The sequence below is a fragment of the Hydra vulgaris genome, chromosome 01, assembly GCF_038396675.1.
Source record: "Hydra vulgaris chromosome 01, alternate assembly HydraT2T_AEP".
NCBI lineage: Eukaryota > Metazoa > Cnidaria > Hydrozoa > Anthoathecata > Hydridae > Hydra > Hydra vulgaris.
The window spans coordinates 5,617,135-5,635,899 of record NC_088920.1 but is presented as its reverse complement, the minus strand read 5'-3'; the positions used below and the strand labels follow the sequence as shown (position 1 = coordinate 5,635,899).

Sequence of the window (18,765 nt, the reverse complement as noted above, 5' to 3'; positions counted from 1 at the left end):
GTATTAAATGCTGTTGGTTAGAAAAGTCAGTAAATTAATAAAAAAAAGGCCAATATCGATGCCGATTGTGCAAAAAATAGCTGATTGAGCAAATACCAATTAATTGGTACATCACAACTATATATATATATATATATATATATATATATAATATATATATATATATATATATATATATATATATATATATAAAGGTTTTCAGGTTAAAAAAGTGGAGTTGATTGAACAATAATAAATTATATCCATAAAATAAATTATGAAGACAGTCATATTAATATATAAAACTTGCAGCTTGCAGTTTGTATACATAGTTGATATTTAAATCAGTTATTTACACAGGTTTCTGGTGGAGGACAAACAATAGATTTTTCCTTTAGCATTTCTCATTTTGATTTCAAATATGCAACTCATTTTTCACCATCACATCAAGTTACAAAGATATATTTGGGTTCAAATTTTTAGATTTTGGGGTTCCTTATATTGTCCAAAAGAAATAAAAATAAAATTCCTTATATTGCCAAAAAAAAAAAATTCAAAAGTATGTCAACCTGAGTCTTAAGAGAAGGCTATTTTTGTAAAGATTTTAGAAAACATGAAAATTTTTAATTTAAAAAAAATAATGTGAAAAAATGCTAAACACTCTAAAAACAATTTTACCAAAATATTTCTCATCAGTCATGAAAATTAGTATTTTCATTACGAACAAGTATTGTTTTTAAAACTCCTGTGAAAGTAAAGAAAGCTTTATTTAAAACAAATACTGCACTTAATTTTAGTCCTAAGACTAAAATCAAGTTTATTAGCTGGTTTTTTCCAGCCCTTAACTTATCATTAAAAAAACACACTTAAGTAAATATAAAAAAATATATAATCCTCTTTGACATTTTGGAAATAATGCATGCTTTATAAACAAATATAAGAAACATTTAGTTACTCTATCAAAAAGTGATTTGTGTATTAAAAATCCTTCATAAAAATTAAAGTAAATTTAAATGTAAATATAAAACTTTTTCAAAGTAATATTTCATTTTGTGGATTCATCACAAACTTTTAAAGTCTAGAAAAAAAAATCACTTGTTGATGAGATTTTAAAAACGCTCCTCATGCCATAAACTTATATTGTCAACAAATTTGATAAAAACCTATATGTTATATTTTATTAACAAAAACTCTTAAAAAAGACTCTGCAATCCTTTTTATAAAAACAGATATACTACCAAGTACTGTGTTAATGAAAGTATCTTATTGAAAAGTTGATACTTTATTCATTTGTGAAAAAAGTTTTATTAAAATTCAGTTGTTTCTCAACTCTAGCATGAAAGTTAATGCAAGAACTAAATCAATTGTTTCTTAACTTTTGCATTGAAGTCAATGAAATCAAAAGTCAATGAATGAAAAAATTTAGCTGTTTCTCAACTTTTATAGTGAAAAATGAATTAACATAAATAACATGTTGAAACCTTACCTAATATAAATACACACAAACACACATACATAAATAAATACATTGCACTAACAAAATAATTTGTTAAAATTAAGATAAAAATGTCTATATTATTTATATCTTATTGAACCAGTGTGTTTATCTAAAATGACTTACTAAAACTTGAAAGCCAAGGTAAAGATTCATTCAAAGGATTCAGGTTAACAAGAAACTTTATTAAACTGTTTTGGTTTTTATTGGCTAATCCACAAATCATCGATAAGCAACTCTTCAGCCTCTTATTGGCCATAACCTCTTTATTACTTAAACAATTATATGCATATACAGATGCACAAAACTCCATTATTGTCAAATGTGCGAATTGATAATAACAACCTAGATCTGTTTCAATCTTTTCTATAAATCCAAAATAATTACCTTCATTTTTATCAAAGTCACTATAAAAAGCTTGAATGTCTTCTTTGGAAAAAATTATTTTATTTTCAACAAACAATTTATATGCAATTTTGCAAATATTCAAAATATATTTTTTATTGGAACTATCTTCCATTATCTCATAAACCAATTTATTGTTTTTAATAATGTGTTCTTGTAAAAAATATAAAAAAATATTTGCATACAAATCTGTCATTGTTAAGAAAGAATTTGAATCTATTTTTTTTGAATCACTTATAATTTTACACATGGAAGACAAATAAAATGGAACAGATGCCATGGCTTTTGCAATGGGAGACTCCTTTAATGTTGTTTTTACAACTTGTTTTTTTTCTTCCACAACATGATTTTCTACATAATTATTTATTCCAATTTCATTAAAACCCATTATTTGAATGGTTAACTTATTGCTATGTTTTGCAGATAGACTTTGGTACTGATCTATTGCATAAACTCTACCAGCAATAACATGTTTGTATTTTTGAACTTCTTTTAAAGCATTAACAATAGGATAGTTACAAGTTAAACTTGAATTTAATAACTCATTCATATATTTAAATTCATCTAATCCATCAATTATAAACAATGCAGTATGATTACTAATGTTAATGTCATTAACAATATCTTTGTAGAAAACATTTAGCAATTCATTAATATTAGAAATATTTTGATGTTGATTAAGCCTCCTACATTCCAAATAAAACACAAGTTCAACATTTTTCCAAATTAATCCATTTGACCAATCAAGCAAACATTTTCTAAGCAACCATGTTTTTCCAATACCAGCTATTCCAGATATTAATATTACTGATTTTTCTTTTGTAAATATTTCACTGTATGGAATTGGTGTGTAATTCATTTGCTTTTCAAGAAAATCTTTTCGTTCAACACTAAAAACAGCATCCACTTGAGCATTCGCTGCATTAACAACACATAGATCAACAAATTTTTGTATCAGATCAACATTTGCAGATGCTTTTAATAATGGTTGAAGTTCACCAATTTTCCCATAATGTTTAAGATAAAACTTTTTTAGTTCGGCAGACAACCTTGACAAATCTAAATAAAACAAAACAATTTCTATTAAAGTCATCGTCATGATTTTGCTAATCTTCATGATCATGACAATGATGATCTTTGTTACAATAATTTTATACAAATGTAAAATATTTATTATAATAAACTTGATATAAAACTTTTGATAAATCTAATAAATCTAAATAGTTTCTTGTGAAATTGTTTTAACTGATTTAAAATTAAAAATATTTTCAACAAACTTTTTATATAGAGTTACTAAAAGGATCCAAAATTGGAGTTTTGATAGTATTTTGTTATAAATTAAAAAATTAAACTATCTAGTTGATAATTAAAACATTGTTCTTGTGTTATTATTTTTTAATTATACTTAATTTTTTTTTTAATTATATTTATTATTTCGACTTTTCATTATTCACATTATCGACATTTCATCATTCACAAATTCATAATAAATTTTAAAAAAATTTTTGCTTTGTATTTCTAAGTATACTTAAATAATTATTTTTATCACAATATTTTTAATGAACAAGTTTTATCTAATAAATGGTATTCTAACCGGCATTGGTTAGGAAGGTGTTAACTTTCAGTTAAATGCTACTTTCGTGGTGCTCTGTAATAAAGACTTCTTGGGGTACTTATAGTAAAAATTAACAAAAAATGAAAATAAAAAAAATTTTATTCTGAAGTTCTTTTTAAATAATATTTTAAAAAGATCAAAGTATTTTTTATTTTATCAGAAAGCAAACTTCAAAACTTTGTGACAAATCTGGAAGATGAGGATAAAACTCTTTCTGCTTGCGAGGAAGTTGCTTGAATTCTAGATGGATGGCTAGTTCAAATTTCAAGACTGCTTCTGATTTCACACCAGTAACTTCATATTCTTTTAACTAATCGGTGAAGGTTTTGATTTTTTTTGTGTTTTTAACTGCTGATTGATGTCGATTGTGATGGTTCTCCTTTTTTGCTCTTAGCGAGATCATCTGATTTTGGTTGGAAACTATTTTCTTTTGTTGTAAATAGTTGATCAAATAAATTTGCAGCATAAACTTGAATATCTTTTTTGGAAGAGTAAAAAAATGTGTGGTTTTTATTTTTAAATAAATTGGGATTTTGCAAATAACGACTCAATGATACTAACATAATGTTTTTACGATTTTCGTATCTGAAGATTAATGCCTCTGCAAAATTAGAACTGATGTCAGTTTCTAAAACCTTCAATTTCCTTGCTACCATTTCCATAACAATGTCACGCTCCAAAATTGTTGTATTTGGTTTTTCCAAGTGAACTACAGCGTCAGCAATGACTTCCAATAAGTCAGACAGCAATTTTAAGAAACTCAAATCAATTTTATTTAACATATATAAGCAGTTTAGTTCTTCGAGTGTTTTTTTTTTTACAGCTTCTAAGCAATCAAAAAATCTTTTAATCATCTGAAAAACACTGTTCCATCTAGTACAGTAGTTGAACAACAGTCCTTTGTCATGCAAAGATCCGTAAATTTTGTTTATTTTTCTTTTAAGAATGCATATCGAAACGATGAATATTTCAAAAACTTAATTAGTATTCAAATTTCTGTAGACTTTTTTCGATATTTTCTTCATATTCAATCTCATTCTCTGAATAGTCAATGAGAAACTCTCCTTCAGTCTATTCATCAGCGTCCGTTCCTGTTTCAATATCCAATTCAGATTCATTGTTCACAATTTTGCGACAATCTTTTTTAGCATATATCAAATAACAAAACATTCAAATGAATTGAATGATCTGGCAGATCTGATGTGAATATGGTATTAAGATTAAATATGGTACCCAATTTCACAATCTTTTTTAGCATATATCAAATAACAAAACATTCAAATGAATTGAATGATCTGGCAGATCTGATGTAGAAACTTAAATATGGTACCCAATTTCACCATCCACCTACAGCCATCTGTAGTTTTACCTGCAATATCTTCAATACCTATACCAAATTCTTTTAATTTTTCCATTATCAAAATGTTTAATGTTTCGGCAGAACTAGGAGATGGCAATCTCACCATTCCTAAACAATATGTTCTTGTGTAATGAACATTTAAATTGTAGTATCTTCTACCTCTATTGCTACACCATTCGTCACCCGTTAGTCCAAATTTTTCTCCTTTTTGCTTCAATGCAGCCAATTCAGCGATCATTAAATATTTGGCTTCAGCATGAAACATCTGAATTTTTTTTTGCAATTGTGAACGCTGACTTGAGCATACTATGCCCATAATTTTCAAAAAGCATTCTTAGTATTTCAGATTGAATTACGGATCTAATCGAATATCAATCAAGAGCTGTTAACTTTGAAAGAAGATAGTTTAACGACATCTTAGTCAAAACTGGTCTGGAACTGGATGGTTTTAAATCTATTTTCTCCCAACTTTTGACGTGTCCAGTTAGGCCATTTGTTATTGATCAAAGAGAGCTCTTACATTTTGAAAACAACAAGAACTATAGTAAAAGCAGCGTAGAAACAAAATAAGAATTTATTTATTTTAGGAGTAAAAATCGATATTTTTTAAAAACGTTGTCAAAATTCCGTCGAAGTCTCTCGATTTCTCTCGATCTTAGAAACTCCGAAAAACCAAGAAAAATCCGACGAGACAGAGTTCCGAATGAATCCATTGGAGTTAATGTTAATATATTTGAAAAACTTTTTATTTGTTGTTATGTTATTATTTATTATTTTATCTGACACAACTTTTACTTTGGCTTCAAATTATTACTTTTATTTTATTACTAACTTTATTTTCACTAAAATTTGAAGTTATGACTTCTGAAAAACTTTTTAATATGAAATCTATTTAAAGTATCACTTCTAAAAAACTTCTTAACAATGGCTCTTACACAACTTTTTTCTCCGCACAGTGGTCTTTATTGCAAGTTTTATGTTTTGAAGTTAAGATGATGTGAAAGGGATCAACAACCCCAATAAGAAAAAAGTAAATAAATAAAAAACTGTCTCCTAAATTGTAATGGTCTCCTTATCCTTGGAGAGGTGACACACTAATTTTATAGACATAAATAACATTAAAAAACAAATATAAAAAACATACAGACAAATAAAAAAGGCAAGCTTAAGTTGAACAAATTTATCTTTTCATATACTAATTAAAGTACTTTGATTACTTATCATAATTGAAGTACTATTATTAGTAATTTTATTTTATTTTTAAATTTTATTTATTATTAGTAATTTCATTACAAATAAAGTTCTGAAATTTCTTAACAAAAAAATTCCTGTATTTAATATGAATTAAATTAAATTTCATGAAATTGATTTTTATTGGTAGTTATGAAAATTGAAGATGCTTTAAACCAAAATTATATTTTGAGTTAATTTTATTCTATTTGACAAACATTTTGATTTGTTATCATTTATTACATAAGCATAAAGTTGTTGGTTTAAAAACCTTTTTAAATACAACAGATTATTAAGTTAAAAAAACACTTTTTTACTGAAAGTTCTTGGAAATTTCTTAAAAAATGTTTAATTTCTTAATAAAAATTTAATAACTTAAGCTAGTTGTTAGCAAAATTTAAAGAAAATGATAAACAAAAACTTCAAAAACTTTAACATGAAACTATCAAAGACTATTGTAAGATTCTTAGGAGAAAATCATAAGGTTCATAGAAGGTAATCATAAGATTAATAGGTGGTTATCATAAGATTATTAGGAGGTAATCATAAGATTAATAGGAGGTTATCATAAGGTTTTTTATAAGATTAATAAGATGTTACCATAATTTTCATAGGAGGTTATCATAAGATTCATTGAAAGTTATCATAATGTTTATAGGAGGTTATCATAAGGTTCATAGGAGGTTATCATAAGGTATCAAAGGTATTATAAGACTAACCTGACATCAAAAACATAAAAACACAATAAAAGGCCTCAATATTTCCTCAAAAATGTGTTAAGAAACAAATTGAAAAAAAAATTAAAAGAAGGCTGAAATTAAACAAAATTAAAGGAAAGGTTATATTTCATCAAAACTTTGATGAAATTATAACCTTGATAAAGAGCAACTTCTCTGTTCAACAAAAGAACTATTGTACAATTTCTCAAGTCAGAGATTACTATGCTAAGATTTTTAACGAAAAAAGATTATAAGCTATTTCACCATTGTATGAAGACTTACAAAAATACAAAGAAGATTTGCTTAAAAAGTTTTATGACTCAAGTGATGTCGAACTATGGATAAAAAAAAGATTATGTAAGCATTGTAAAGAACATTAACAAACAAAAAAAAAAAAAACTTTTTTTGTGTAATTTATAGAAACTATATATGAGGAGCCCATTTGCAAAACGCGCTAAGTCCAAGTTTGAAACTGATTGAAAACAACAAGAAAATAAACTACTTTTAGTTGCACATCAACAGAAATTTTTCTTTGTCCATTTTTAGGACCAAAAATTTTTTAATTGGTTCCATATTTAAATAGATGATAGATTTATATATATAAAACGTGGAAATAGAATTAACTCAAAATTTTTATTTTGCGCGTTTTTTTTTTTCAAATTTCAAAAAACAGAAAAAAAACAAAAAAAAAACGCAAAAAAAATTAATTAGACCGATGAGAGACAGTTACAAAAAAAAATAAATAAAACTAGGAGAAGAAAATAACTTTTAACGCGAAAAAACTTAAAGCAAAATAAATTACGTTTAGAACAAATATTTTCGAAATATCTCTCTTTTTCAATTTTTTTTTAATCAAGCAACATTTTTTATATAAAGTAACATCTTACGAGTGCTTAATATGTAAACAAATGTTTTTTTATTTATCAAAGAGTATAATATAATTTTTATTTATATACTCGCATCTTATTTTCAGTGCTGGATTAAGAAGGATTTGGGTTAGAGGGGGCTGTAGACCCGGGCCCCGAAATAGTCAAGAAAACTTTTTTATTAGTCATTTTTATGCTGCTGTGGCAAATAAAAAAGGCCTCCAAAATAAAATGAGCCCCAGCCTCGATAAGTCCAACAAGATTCTAATAAAACCAAAGCTAGTTTTAGTTTTATTTGAGCTTAATTATTTTATAAATAAAAAAGTTAATTCTTTTAATAACTATTTAATGCTTCGCGTAGTTTGAAAAGTTTAACATATTTGAAACAATTCTTCTTAGTAAGATAAACAAATGAATTAATTAAATCATTGAGTTACTGTAGAAATTAATTAACTAGATAGAAAACAACTACAAAGGTTAAAAAAACTTTAGACAGTGGAACTGCTACACAATACCACAGATCTTTAGTGATATAAAATTTATATATATATAAATTTATATATATATATATATATATATATATATATATATATATATGTATATATTATATATATATATAAGTATATATATATAAGTATATATATATATATAAGTATATATATATATATATATATATATATATATATATATATATATATATAGATATATAGTTTGTGGTCTTTAGGGAGAGCGGAAGGAAAATTGTGATTCTTTCGCAAACACAGAAGTCACTTTTAATTAGTTTTGACTATCGTCAAACATTTCCGTGTTGGACGAAAGTAAAAACCATTAATTAAATTACAAATTAATCGTTTTTTAAAAAAACCACAAAAACGCAAATTTAATTGACCAGAATGTTTTTAAAAACATTCTGAATGTTTTTATAACATTTTGAATGTTTTTAACAATATAAACAATGTTTTTATTTTTATTTTTTTTAATAAAATGTTTTTATTTTTATTTTTTTTACCGTAAATCATGCGCGGAATGTTGCTACATCGACTATCTTATAGCCTGACTCGCAAGGGAGTGCTGCTACATCGACTGACAAATAGCCTGACTCGCAAGGGAGTGCTGCTACATCGACTGACAAATAGCCTGACTCGCAAGGGAGTGCTGCTACATCGACTGACAAATAGCCTGACCCGCAAGGGAGTGCTGCTACATCGACTGAGGGTTTGGTTGGGGCAGGCAGTCTATCATTATTAAAAAAAAAAAATTCCGGTCTTGCATTTTAATTTTTACTTTTTGTCAACAAAATATCGAAAAAACTTTCGGACAACATCTAAGGGTTCTATATATAAGTATATATATATATATATATATATATATATATATATATATATATTAATAAACAAGACAAACTTTTTAATTAACAAAACCATTTTATTAATTCTAAACAAAACATTGACAATACAACAAAACAATACATGTTTTGAATATCAATAGTCATCTTCAGTTGAAGTTAATTTTTAAATTTGTTTAACCAATACAAAATGTAATTATCTGTGTACAAACTATTAATTTAATTACAAAAATACAACAAAAACTATTATAAGAATAACAAGTCATACTAAAAAAACAAATAGGAAGTGACGAAATAATAGATTAATAAAAAAAATATATAGAAAGTAATAACTAAACAGAAAGTGTCAATTGGACATGGTTGACCTGTTTGTTCATACCCGATTTTAACCATTCTATAAATATACTTTCTTTAAGTTTTAATTCGAACTTATTAGATGCTAAATCTAAAACGGAAAAACACTTTTCATTTAATTGCATAAAACAATTTTCATTACCATGGAGATGTTTATAGATATGTGATTTTTTGTCTCTCTTATAATGTTCAGTTATCCGTGTCTTGAGATGGCGAGTAGGTTCGCCTTTATAACAGGAGTTACATCCTGCACATACGAATTTGTAGACCACAAACGATTTGAACTCTAGAGGAATAGGACCTTTAGAGGAGAAATATTTTGAAACTTTTAGTGAGACAAAAACTAGTTTAAAACTTACAGAACAGCAATATCTTTTAACAATTGAATTCAATCTTTTTTTAGTTAAATCAGATATTTTTCCTAAAAACAAAAGTTTAAAGTAAGATAAAGGTTCTTTGATTTTTGGTTGTGATGGATTGTTTGTGTTAATTTTGTTTAAATAAGATTTATATATTTTCAAAATTAGCCAAGATGGATACATGTTTCTTTGAAATACTTTGAAAAGGTTGTTTATGTCGGAGTTAAACCCTAGATTAGTACTATTGATTTCAAATATTCTATCGATTAGGCATTTGATAAGACTAACTCTGTACGAAAGCGGAGTGAAACTAAAAAAATTGGTGTGTAGACCAGAGTAGGTTTTTTTATGAAAAACTGTAGTAGTTACTGTAGAATTTATTTTGTGTAAATTTCCGTCCAAGAAGGATATTTTCAAATTCACTTCCTGTTCCATGGTGAAAGAAATAGAACTGTGCCTACCATTAATATAATCAAGGAAAATATGTGCTTCATTTTGTGACTGAAAAGCAGCAAAAATGTCATCAACATATCGTTTATAGAAAACTGGCTTAACACCATTGCAATTTTTAATCCAGTCATTTTCAAAATGACCCATAAACAAATTAGCAAGAATAGGTGCTAGTGGAGAGCCCATGGCTACACCATCTATTTGATCATAAGTATGTCCTTTAAAAAGAAAATGCGTTTGCGAGGTAGCAAAGTTAAATAGTTTTTTTAAATCGTTTTTAGTAATTTTAAAATTTTTATTATTAAGCATAATCGAATTAACTACCATATCAATGGTTTCTTGAAGCGGAACATTAGTATATAAGCTGGTTATATCATACGATACTAAAAATTGTTTATGTAGATTAACCTGACTTATTTTTTTAACGAAGGAAAATGAATCTTTAGTGCAAAACTCTGTGTTTACTAATGGAGAAATTTGGCTAGTTGATAATTGTAGGTACCAATAGATGATAGAATAGGTCTGAAGTTTATGGTAGCCTCGGAGGAAGTTAACTTGGAGTTGAATTTCTCTATTTAAGGTTACTTCTTTCTTAAGTTGCTTAAATTTTGTTTTGTCATTAGTAATTTTATAAATACCATTTACACAAATTTCTTTATCTAATATTACTACTCCATTACCTTTATCAGTTTTAGAATAATAATATCCCGATTATTTGAAAGTTTTTTTAATATTCCATGTTTTTTCAGAGTTTCTTGAGAAGGACGACAATTGTAAATATAAGAATTTGCTAAATGGGAAAGTTCAGCTTTAGGTTTTCCTGAATCTTCATTATTTTTCAGTTTTGTTTGAAGAGAGCGATTTATTAGTTCGAAAGTAGAGTAAATATCTTTTTAATTTCTTCTCATGTATTTTTATAATTTTATCTTTTTCTTTTTCTGTATTATATTTTAGCGCCTTAATTAAAATAAACCAATCGAACGAAGAAATAGTTGTTTTTATGCGATCTTGTAAAGTATTAATTTTCTTATATAATTGTAATTTCTCCTTGCTGCGTTTTTGTAATGCACTCCTTAATAATCTTTTTCTTATAAAACGAGAATCAAATTTTGAGACGTAAATTAAATGAAATAAATTTCGGTAAAACTCCACAAATTCTGCAATTATTCAAAAACACAATATCTAAAGCGGCTTTATTTAACTTATGATTCAATTTTTCCAATCTTCTGAAATCTTTCTTTGAAAGATGTGTATACTTAAGTGCAATGTCATTTATTATATATCCAAATTTTCTTTTTAGCACAAAAAATGTAAGTATTTTAATAAACAAGACAAACTTTTTAATTAATAAAACCATTTTATTAATTCTAAACAAAACAATACATTGACAATACAACAAAACAATACATGTTTCGACTATCAATAGTTATCTTCAGTTGAAGTTTAATTTTTAAATTTGTTTAAATACCTATATAGGTGATTTTTTCAATACCAATCAATCACAAACCAAAAAATCACATATCTATATACATCTCCATGGTAATGAAAATTGTTTTATGCAATTGAATTTTTACCTTTTAGGTTTTAAAATATGGTAAATTTAGTTTTCAATTGCGTATATTTCTAGTAGAGTAGGAATGTAATAGTCTACTTTCTGTGAACAAGTTTGTGATAGGAGTTGGTAAGCTTTTATTTAAGGAGTCAAAAACAAAAAGAAAATTAGCTTACTTTGCTAGCGCTGGAAATGTTGGAATGAAAATATTCATCAGTTACTAGTATGTTTTTTAATTCTTAATTCCGATTTTCACTATTGTTTTAAGAAATAATTTTAAACTATTTCTCAAAACAAAAGGGGCTTAATGAGCTTAGGGTGGATGGGAAAATTTTCTAAAAATCAACTAATAAAAATCCGCTCCACCCACTTCTATCAATTACTTGAGAGTACATATATATATATATATATATATATATATATATATATATATATATATATATATATATATATATATATATATATATATTTATATATATATATATATATATATATATATATATATATATATATATATATATATATTTGTGTTTTGTTGTGAGTTTTAATAACTTTGATGATTATTAATGACTTCATTGAAAACACAATTATTGATGAAAGTCTTTTTGTTTACAAAGTAAATGGTAAAAATTACTTTAAAAGATTACATATGAATAAAAAACAGATACATGAAATTACATTTACATAAAAAATACATAAATAAAAAATTTTTTAAATAAAAAATAAGAATATACTAATAAAATCTATAGTATATAATAAACTTCAAAAATTTAAACAATTTAAAAAATATATATTTTAAACATTTATTTTTGTAAACAAATAGTAATAGTTTAAAAGATTTACGGCTTTGCAGATGTCGCTCTGAGAATGTAATAAAGAGAATGTGGCTCCGAGAATGAGCCATAGTATTATTAAAATAATAGTTAGTTCGATAATATATTCTTAAAACAACTTACGCTTGGAATTTCAAAACTTAACAAATCTTAATAATACAAGTTTTAAAACAATTCAACAGATTACTCTAGAACATTATTTCACTTAGTCAGTGTATTTTTTAAACCAATAAAATTAGTTTATTTGTATATTTGGAGGGTTTTTAGTGTTCACGAATATTCTTCTTATTTTTCCGCACCAAGATGTTTCGAAAACATTCAAGTTTATGTATGTTTCCATGTATGTCATCAACAAAGGTTTGACCATAAAACATAGAAATGTGGTCGGCCATTTTATGCCCACCTTAAACACTTCTAGGTCAGCAGTTAGGTCGGTATTGCCAAATACTGACCCTAATTCTGAGGGTTGGGTCTATAATGGCAGTGGTGGATCAACATCATAATTAAAATCAATCTAGAAGAAGCTGATTTTGAAGTAAGGCTTCTCTGAAAGTTCCATCAACATGTTTTAACTAACCCAAAGGTTCCCTCAACATCTTTTTACTGGCCTCAAATAGAAGACTAATATTTTATTTTCAACATATTGAAAAAACTATATTTTCTAGAGCTTGCTCTAGTTCTAGTGAATACTAAAGTTATATAATATAAGTTATAAATTATTGTTAATTTATTTTTATTGTATTTGCAAAACTTTTTACTAATGCCTTCAATAAGTGATTTATCATTGAAATTATAGTTCTTTATGTTAATGTTATCTTTCCAGTGAGATCTTTGATAACATGTAAGCTTTTAAGTAACTTAAAATGTTAAAAGCATAAAAAAAAAGGTGTTTTGAGATATTGGGGGCCCGAAACAAATTATATAAACTTGTTGTTTTAATAACTTTTAAGCATGCTCTTTTCTTATTTTAGTATTTTAAGTAGATTTATTGGATTCTGCATCAAAAAAGCATAATAAATGTTTATTTTCATATTTTTGCGGTCATTTTTTATTTGATTAAAATAAACGTTTTTTCAAAAACTGGGTCATTTTAGGAAACTTATAAAAAGTCAATATAAAAAGTGATAACTGCTAAAAATTTTCAGCAGAAATTTTCCACTCATTTATAATGTTTTTTCAATAAATAAAATAAACATGAAACAAAAAGGAAGATGGTTGAAAGGACTAGTTGATTTGATGTGGAATTACCCAAAACAGAGTATAATCAGTTTAATGTTACAACAAATTTAATTTTAATTGAAATAAAAAACACATTTTCAGGCTGTAAAACAGATACAGTAGGCTTTTTAAATTATAGTTGTTATGTTTTAGAAACCATTATATAGCGTCAGTTCATTATATTTTAACTAAATTAAATACAACTTATAATACAATTTATAAAGGGTCAGTTCAATATATTTCAACTAATTTAAAAAAAAAAATTATGTGGCACACCATCTTAGATTTTTTTGTTTTTTATATTCTTTGTCTCCTAAACTTGAAAGTTCAGAGTACAACAGTTTCAAAGTACATAGTAAAAAAATGGATGTTTTCATATGGAACTGCTTACAACTTACAATTTTTTAAAACTTCTGTCAACCGTTTTCTTTTTAATGTAATTTTGTTTTCTAATAACAATCAAATTAATATTGGTTGGTTGCAGTTAAGAGTGAATTAGAATAAATAATAATTAAAAATATATATGACAATCTGCATCAAAATACTGAGGCAGTTTTTAATAATGTTTGAAAAATCATTCTGAAAGAAGAATACTCACTAGTTTAGAAGAACCAATTTCGGAATTTTTGCTTTAGTTAATTATGTTTTTGGATTTTAATTATGTTTTCGGATTTATCAGATTTAAATTTATTTTTAGAGTTCTCTATATATCCGAAATCAAATCAGCTGATTATACACAGCTAAATGATTTGAGAATGTTTCTGCTAAATAACATTTTTTAGTCATTATTCTGTTTGTGTCAGGTGCATACAAAAAGCTTACTATTATTCCTAGTATCCAATAACAACAGATATACATTAGTGTCTAGTTAGTGATATTTTTCCACGTTACATGAGCCTGAACTCAAAAACACAAAAAGGTTTTATTTCTACAGGCTTGGAAAAGAAGGCATGCGATTTCACGTCATAATATGACCACGCAAATACTATATGACTTTGAAAACTTGACCACGGCTATTAATATGTTTTGAAAATTTTTGTACATTTTAACAACGCACTAAAAAATTATCTTCACCTAACTATGAAGAAACTTAAGATAAAAACTTATTGTAAAAGTAGCCAATAAATCTATCAATAAATTCAAACAACTTTCAAAAAAGTTTGTCTTTTTCTTTCTTCTTAACAAAATCTTTTTAATTTTCGAGTCAACTAATCTTAATGATTCTTATATAATGATTCTTATAAGAGACCATCGCTGATTAAAGTTGTTGCTTATAAAATTAAAATTTTAAAAAATAATTTAGACTTTTTTTTCATTATACTTATAAAAAATCTTATATAATTAAATAATATAAATAAAACTTTAAACAACTCCCACTTTAATTAAAATACTTTAATTAAAAAATTAGGATTTAGAATCAGAAATGAAAAAAGTTTAGCTAATCATAAGATTAGTAATAAAAGATGAAACTTTTGTGAAAACTATAGATGTTAGTTGATAAAGCTAATTCATTGCTTTATCTTATGCTTTCTTATCAAGTTACAGAAAGTAAACAGTTTATTAACTTTTTGTAGTAAAGAATATTTGATTTTGTAATTTACAGTTTCGTAAAGTTACTGTTGTGATATGTATACTTTACAGTATTAAAAATAAAGCTGAGATTCAAAATTAATTTAATTATTAATTTACTACTTTAATTAAAATAATTAGCTATTTTATTTAAAAGCATCTTGCTAATATAAACACAGACTAATTAAGTTCCACATCAAACGGAAAATTGTTTCAGATTGAAATAATACGATTGGTAAAAAAATTCTATCTACTCGAGTCTCAGAAGTGTATCTATATCTAGAGATCTCAGAAGTGTATCTATGATTGTGGATATAGTCACAAACACTTCCAGCTGGTCCAGTTGGTTGACAAAAGTTCCTTAGGGAAAATACTGTATTTAGCTGAAAAAAAGAATTATTAAAACATTTTAAAAAGTTAATTAAATTGTTTCTTTCTCTTCTCATAGATTAGTTTGTTAAATTAAGTCTATTTAATCTTTCCTCATAAAGAGGCTCTAAATATCCTGGAATTAATCTTCTTGCTCTGCTGTAATCCTTCAATAAGATTAATGTCTTTTTTTAAAAATGGATTTCAAGTAGAAGACGCATATTCTAGACGAGGGTGTACTAGCGAAACATAAAACAATGTCAGCATTTAAAAATGAAAACATGTGTCGGATAAGACCTTAATTCTATTTGCTTTAGAAACACGCAGATATATGATGACCATATTTCAGATGGCTTTTAAACATGATACCAAGATCATTTACACAATCCACAGTACTCAATTGATAATCAGAAATATAATACTTATTGATATTTTTATTTAATTTTTTACTTTTATTGACATGTCTTATTTTATTTTTATAATATTTTTCTATATTTAGTTGCATACTTCAGTCATTGCACCAATTAAAAATAGAATTTATGTTATCCTGTAGATCATTACTACTGTTATCACGGATTATGTGGAAAACTTTGCAATCATCAGCATAGAGCTTGCATTGATTTTTTAGTTTGTCCAGAAGATCATTGATCTAAATTAAAAACAATATTGGTCCGAGAACAGATCCTTGCCATACACCACCTAAAACACTAAGCCACGTAGTAGCAATGTTTTCAAGAACAACTCTTTGCCTTCTATTTGATAAAATAGACTCAATCCATTTAAGATTGAATCCCATTATACCGTACATTTCAATTTTTAATATAAGTTTTCTGAGGTGAACTCTGTCAAATGGTTTAGAAAAGTCAGTAAAGAGGATATCAATAGGATAACCTTGATCCACTGCCAGAGTTACAATATCTTGGCTTTCAAGTAAATTTGTAAAGCAAGATTTACCTGGTAAAAAACCATGCAAATTATTTGAAAGCAAACTTTTATGGTTAAACTAAAAAGGTAAAAATAATCTTTAAAGAGGATGCGGAACTGCTTCACAATACTGCTGATGAAGATTAGTGAGTGTGCTTTTTAATTTCAATTTAAATCCACTTTATATCTGTGTGTGTTTATTCTGTATGGGCTTTTGGGATGTTGTTTGTTCATCCGTAAGTCTCTTTATATATTTGAATGTATGTGTTCTGTATGGGTCTCTGGTTAATGATTATTAATAAAATTTCATTAAAAATGCTTTTAAAGGTATTGTTTATAAATAATGATAAAACTTTGAAACTATAAATTTGATAAAAATTATTAAGTACAAAAAAAAAAAATTATATTCAAAAGAGTATTACAAAAATAGTAAGTAATCTTACTCTTTCAACGTAACAAATTCTTATATAAGAAAATAAAATAAAAGTTAAACAAATAAATAATAAATGAAACAAATATGTTTTTATTATACTTTTTAAGTGAACAAAAAACACAGATACTCAACTGTTGAATATTATTTTGAAATATATTAAATATTAAGTAACTTAAAAAAAAGACAGTATTATAATTACCTTTTTTGACAGAAACTCTGTTATCTGTTTCTGATGAACTTGATGTCTCTAAAAAACATAGTGAAATTATTACTATTAATAAGCATAGGTGAGAAACACATTTAATCAAATATAAACACGCTGTTTCTAAATTATTTTATTTTCAAATTCAAAATTCTAAAATATATGTAATCAGATTTTAAAAAATATATGTATCAGATAAAAATATAATATATAGAAAAAATATGTATCAGAATTCAAAAAATATGTAATCAGAGTAAATTTAGTTGCTTCATTATGTAAATCTTTTTTACTTAACTATATTTACATTTATATATACAGAATAACGTTACTGTGTTTTTCAGTATATTCAAATGCACATAAAAAACAGTTTACTCATATTTTAAAGAGAATCTTTAATATATAATTTTAGAAATAAACTTTTTAATGGAAAATATAAAATTTAATAAAAATTTTATAAACTTTTAATGGAAAACCAGGGTAAGGTTTCATTGACAAAAGTAAACTTAGGTTAGGCTTTTTTGACATAAGTGAAAAACAAAAGTATACTTAGGTTAGGTTTTTTTGACAAAAGTAAAAATGCGGTAGTGGTGTAGTGGTAAAGCTCTCGCGTCATAAGCTAGAGGTTCCGAGTTATATCCCCACCACTTTTCTGGTAGTACCGCGCTCAACTTGTTTCTCCGCGCAGCGGCCTTTTTTGTCAAGGTTCGTGTTTTGGAGTTATAGAGTTGAGAGAGGGTTATAATCACTATTAAGTAGCCTCCTCATCTGTAGTGGCCTTCTCGGCCTTGAGGAGGTGAATAATAAAAAAAAAAAAAAAAAACTGTAAAAAAAAGTTATAGGAATACATAATATATCTTTTGATGAAGAAAAGGAAATTAATAAAAACAATCTTAGGGAAATTTAATCAAATTTATTAAAGTAAAGTTTTTTTAAGGAAAAGTGAGAAAACCTTTTGTGGAAAGCTCAGAAAAAGGAGGTCAAAGTTCTGTTGGCTGGTAATCCAACTGCAGCAGCAGGATCGGCTGGTGAAACAGGAGAAATGTGAGCTTAAGTCACAAAAAAGGGTAGGAAATAAAAAAAGCTTAGATAAAAATTGTTTTATTTTTCTAACATAAAGATTTGGCTACAAATTGCAAGTTAAAAGTGCCCAGAAATTTTTACACGTTTGTTTTGACAGAAAATAAAAAAAAACACGACTTTAAAATATATATTTTTTTATTCTTAGCTAACTTCGTATTGAAATACATATTCATTAAATTAAGTGATCAAGCTGAGAAATTAAGTTACAACAAAATTCTAGATGATTTTGTGGATATCACGGGAAACATACAAATGAATAGGGAATAGATAAGTCAACATTCTTAAAAGAAGTTCAAGAGAGATGTGATCATTGATGGGGAAAGGAGTTATAATCAACATATTAGTACTCCTTTAGTGTATAACTTATATCTTTCTATGAATATCAGGTTAAGTTATAAAAATATTGCA

General features: G+C 25.9%; 1 protein-coding gene across 8 annotated transcripts in view; it reads right to left on the bottom strand.

Moving 5' to 3' along the window:
• LOC136075060 (NACHT, LRR and PYD domains-containing protein 12-like) overlaps positions 1-18,765 on the bottom strand; it is a 68,182-nt gene that overhangs the window by 22,920 nt on the left and 26,497 nt on the right. For all 8 annotated transcript variants that reach the window (XM_065787292.1, XM_065787291.1, XM_065787290.1 and 5 more), the window contains 2 exons: positions 17,275-17,322; positions 1,601-2,938 (listed from right to left, as the gene is read on the bottom strand). In XM_065787292.1, the coding sequence (XP_065643364.1) occupies positions 1,601-2,938; positions 17,275-17,322 (1,386 nt within the window). The remainder of the gene's footprint in view (positions 1-1,600; positions 2,939-17,274; positions 17,323-18,765) is intronic.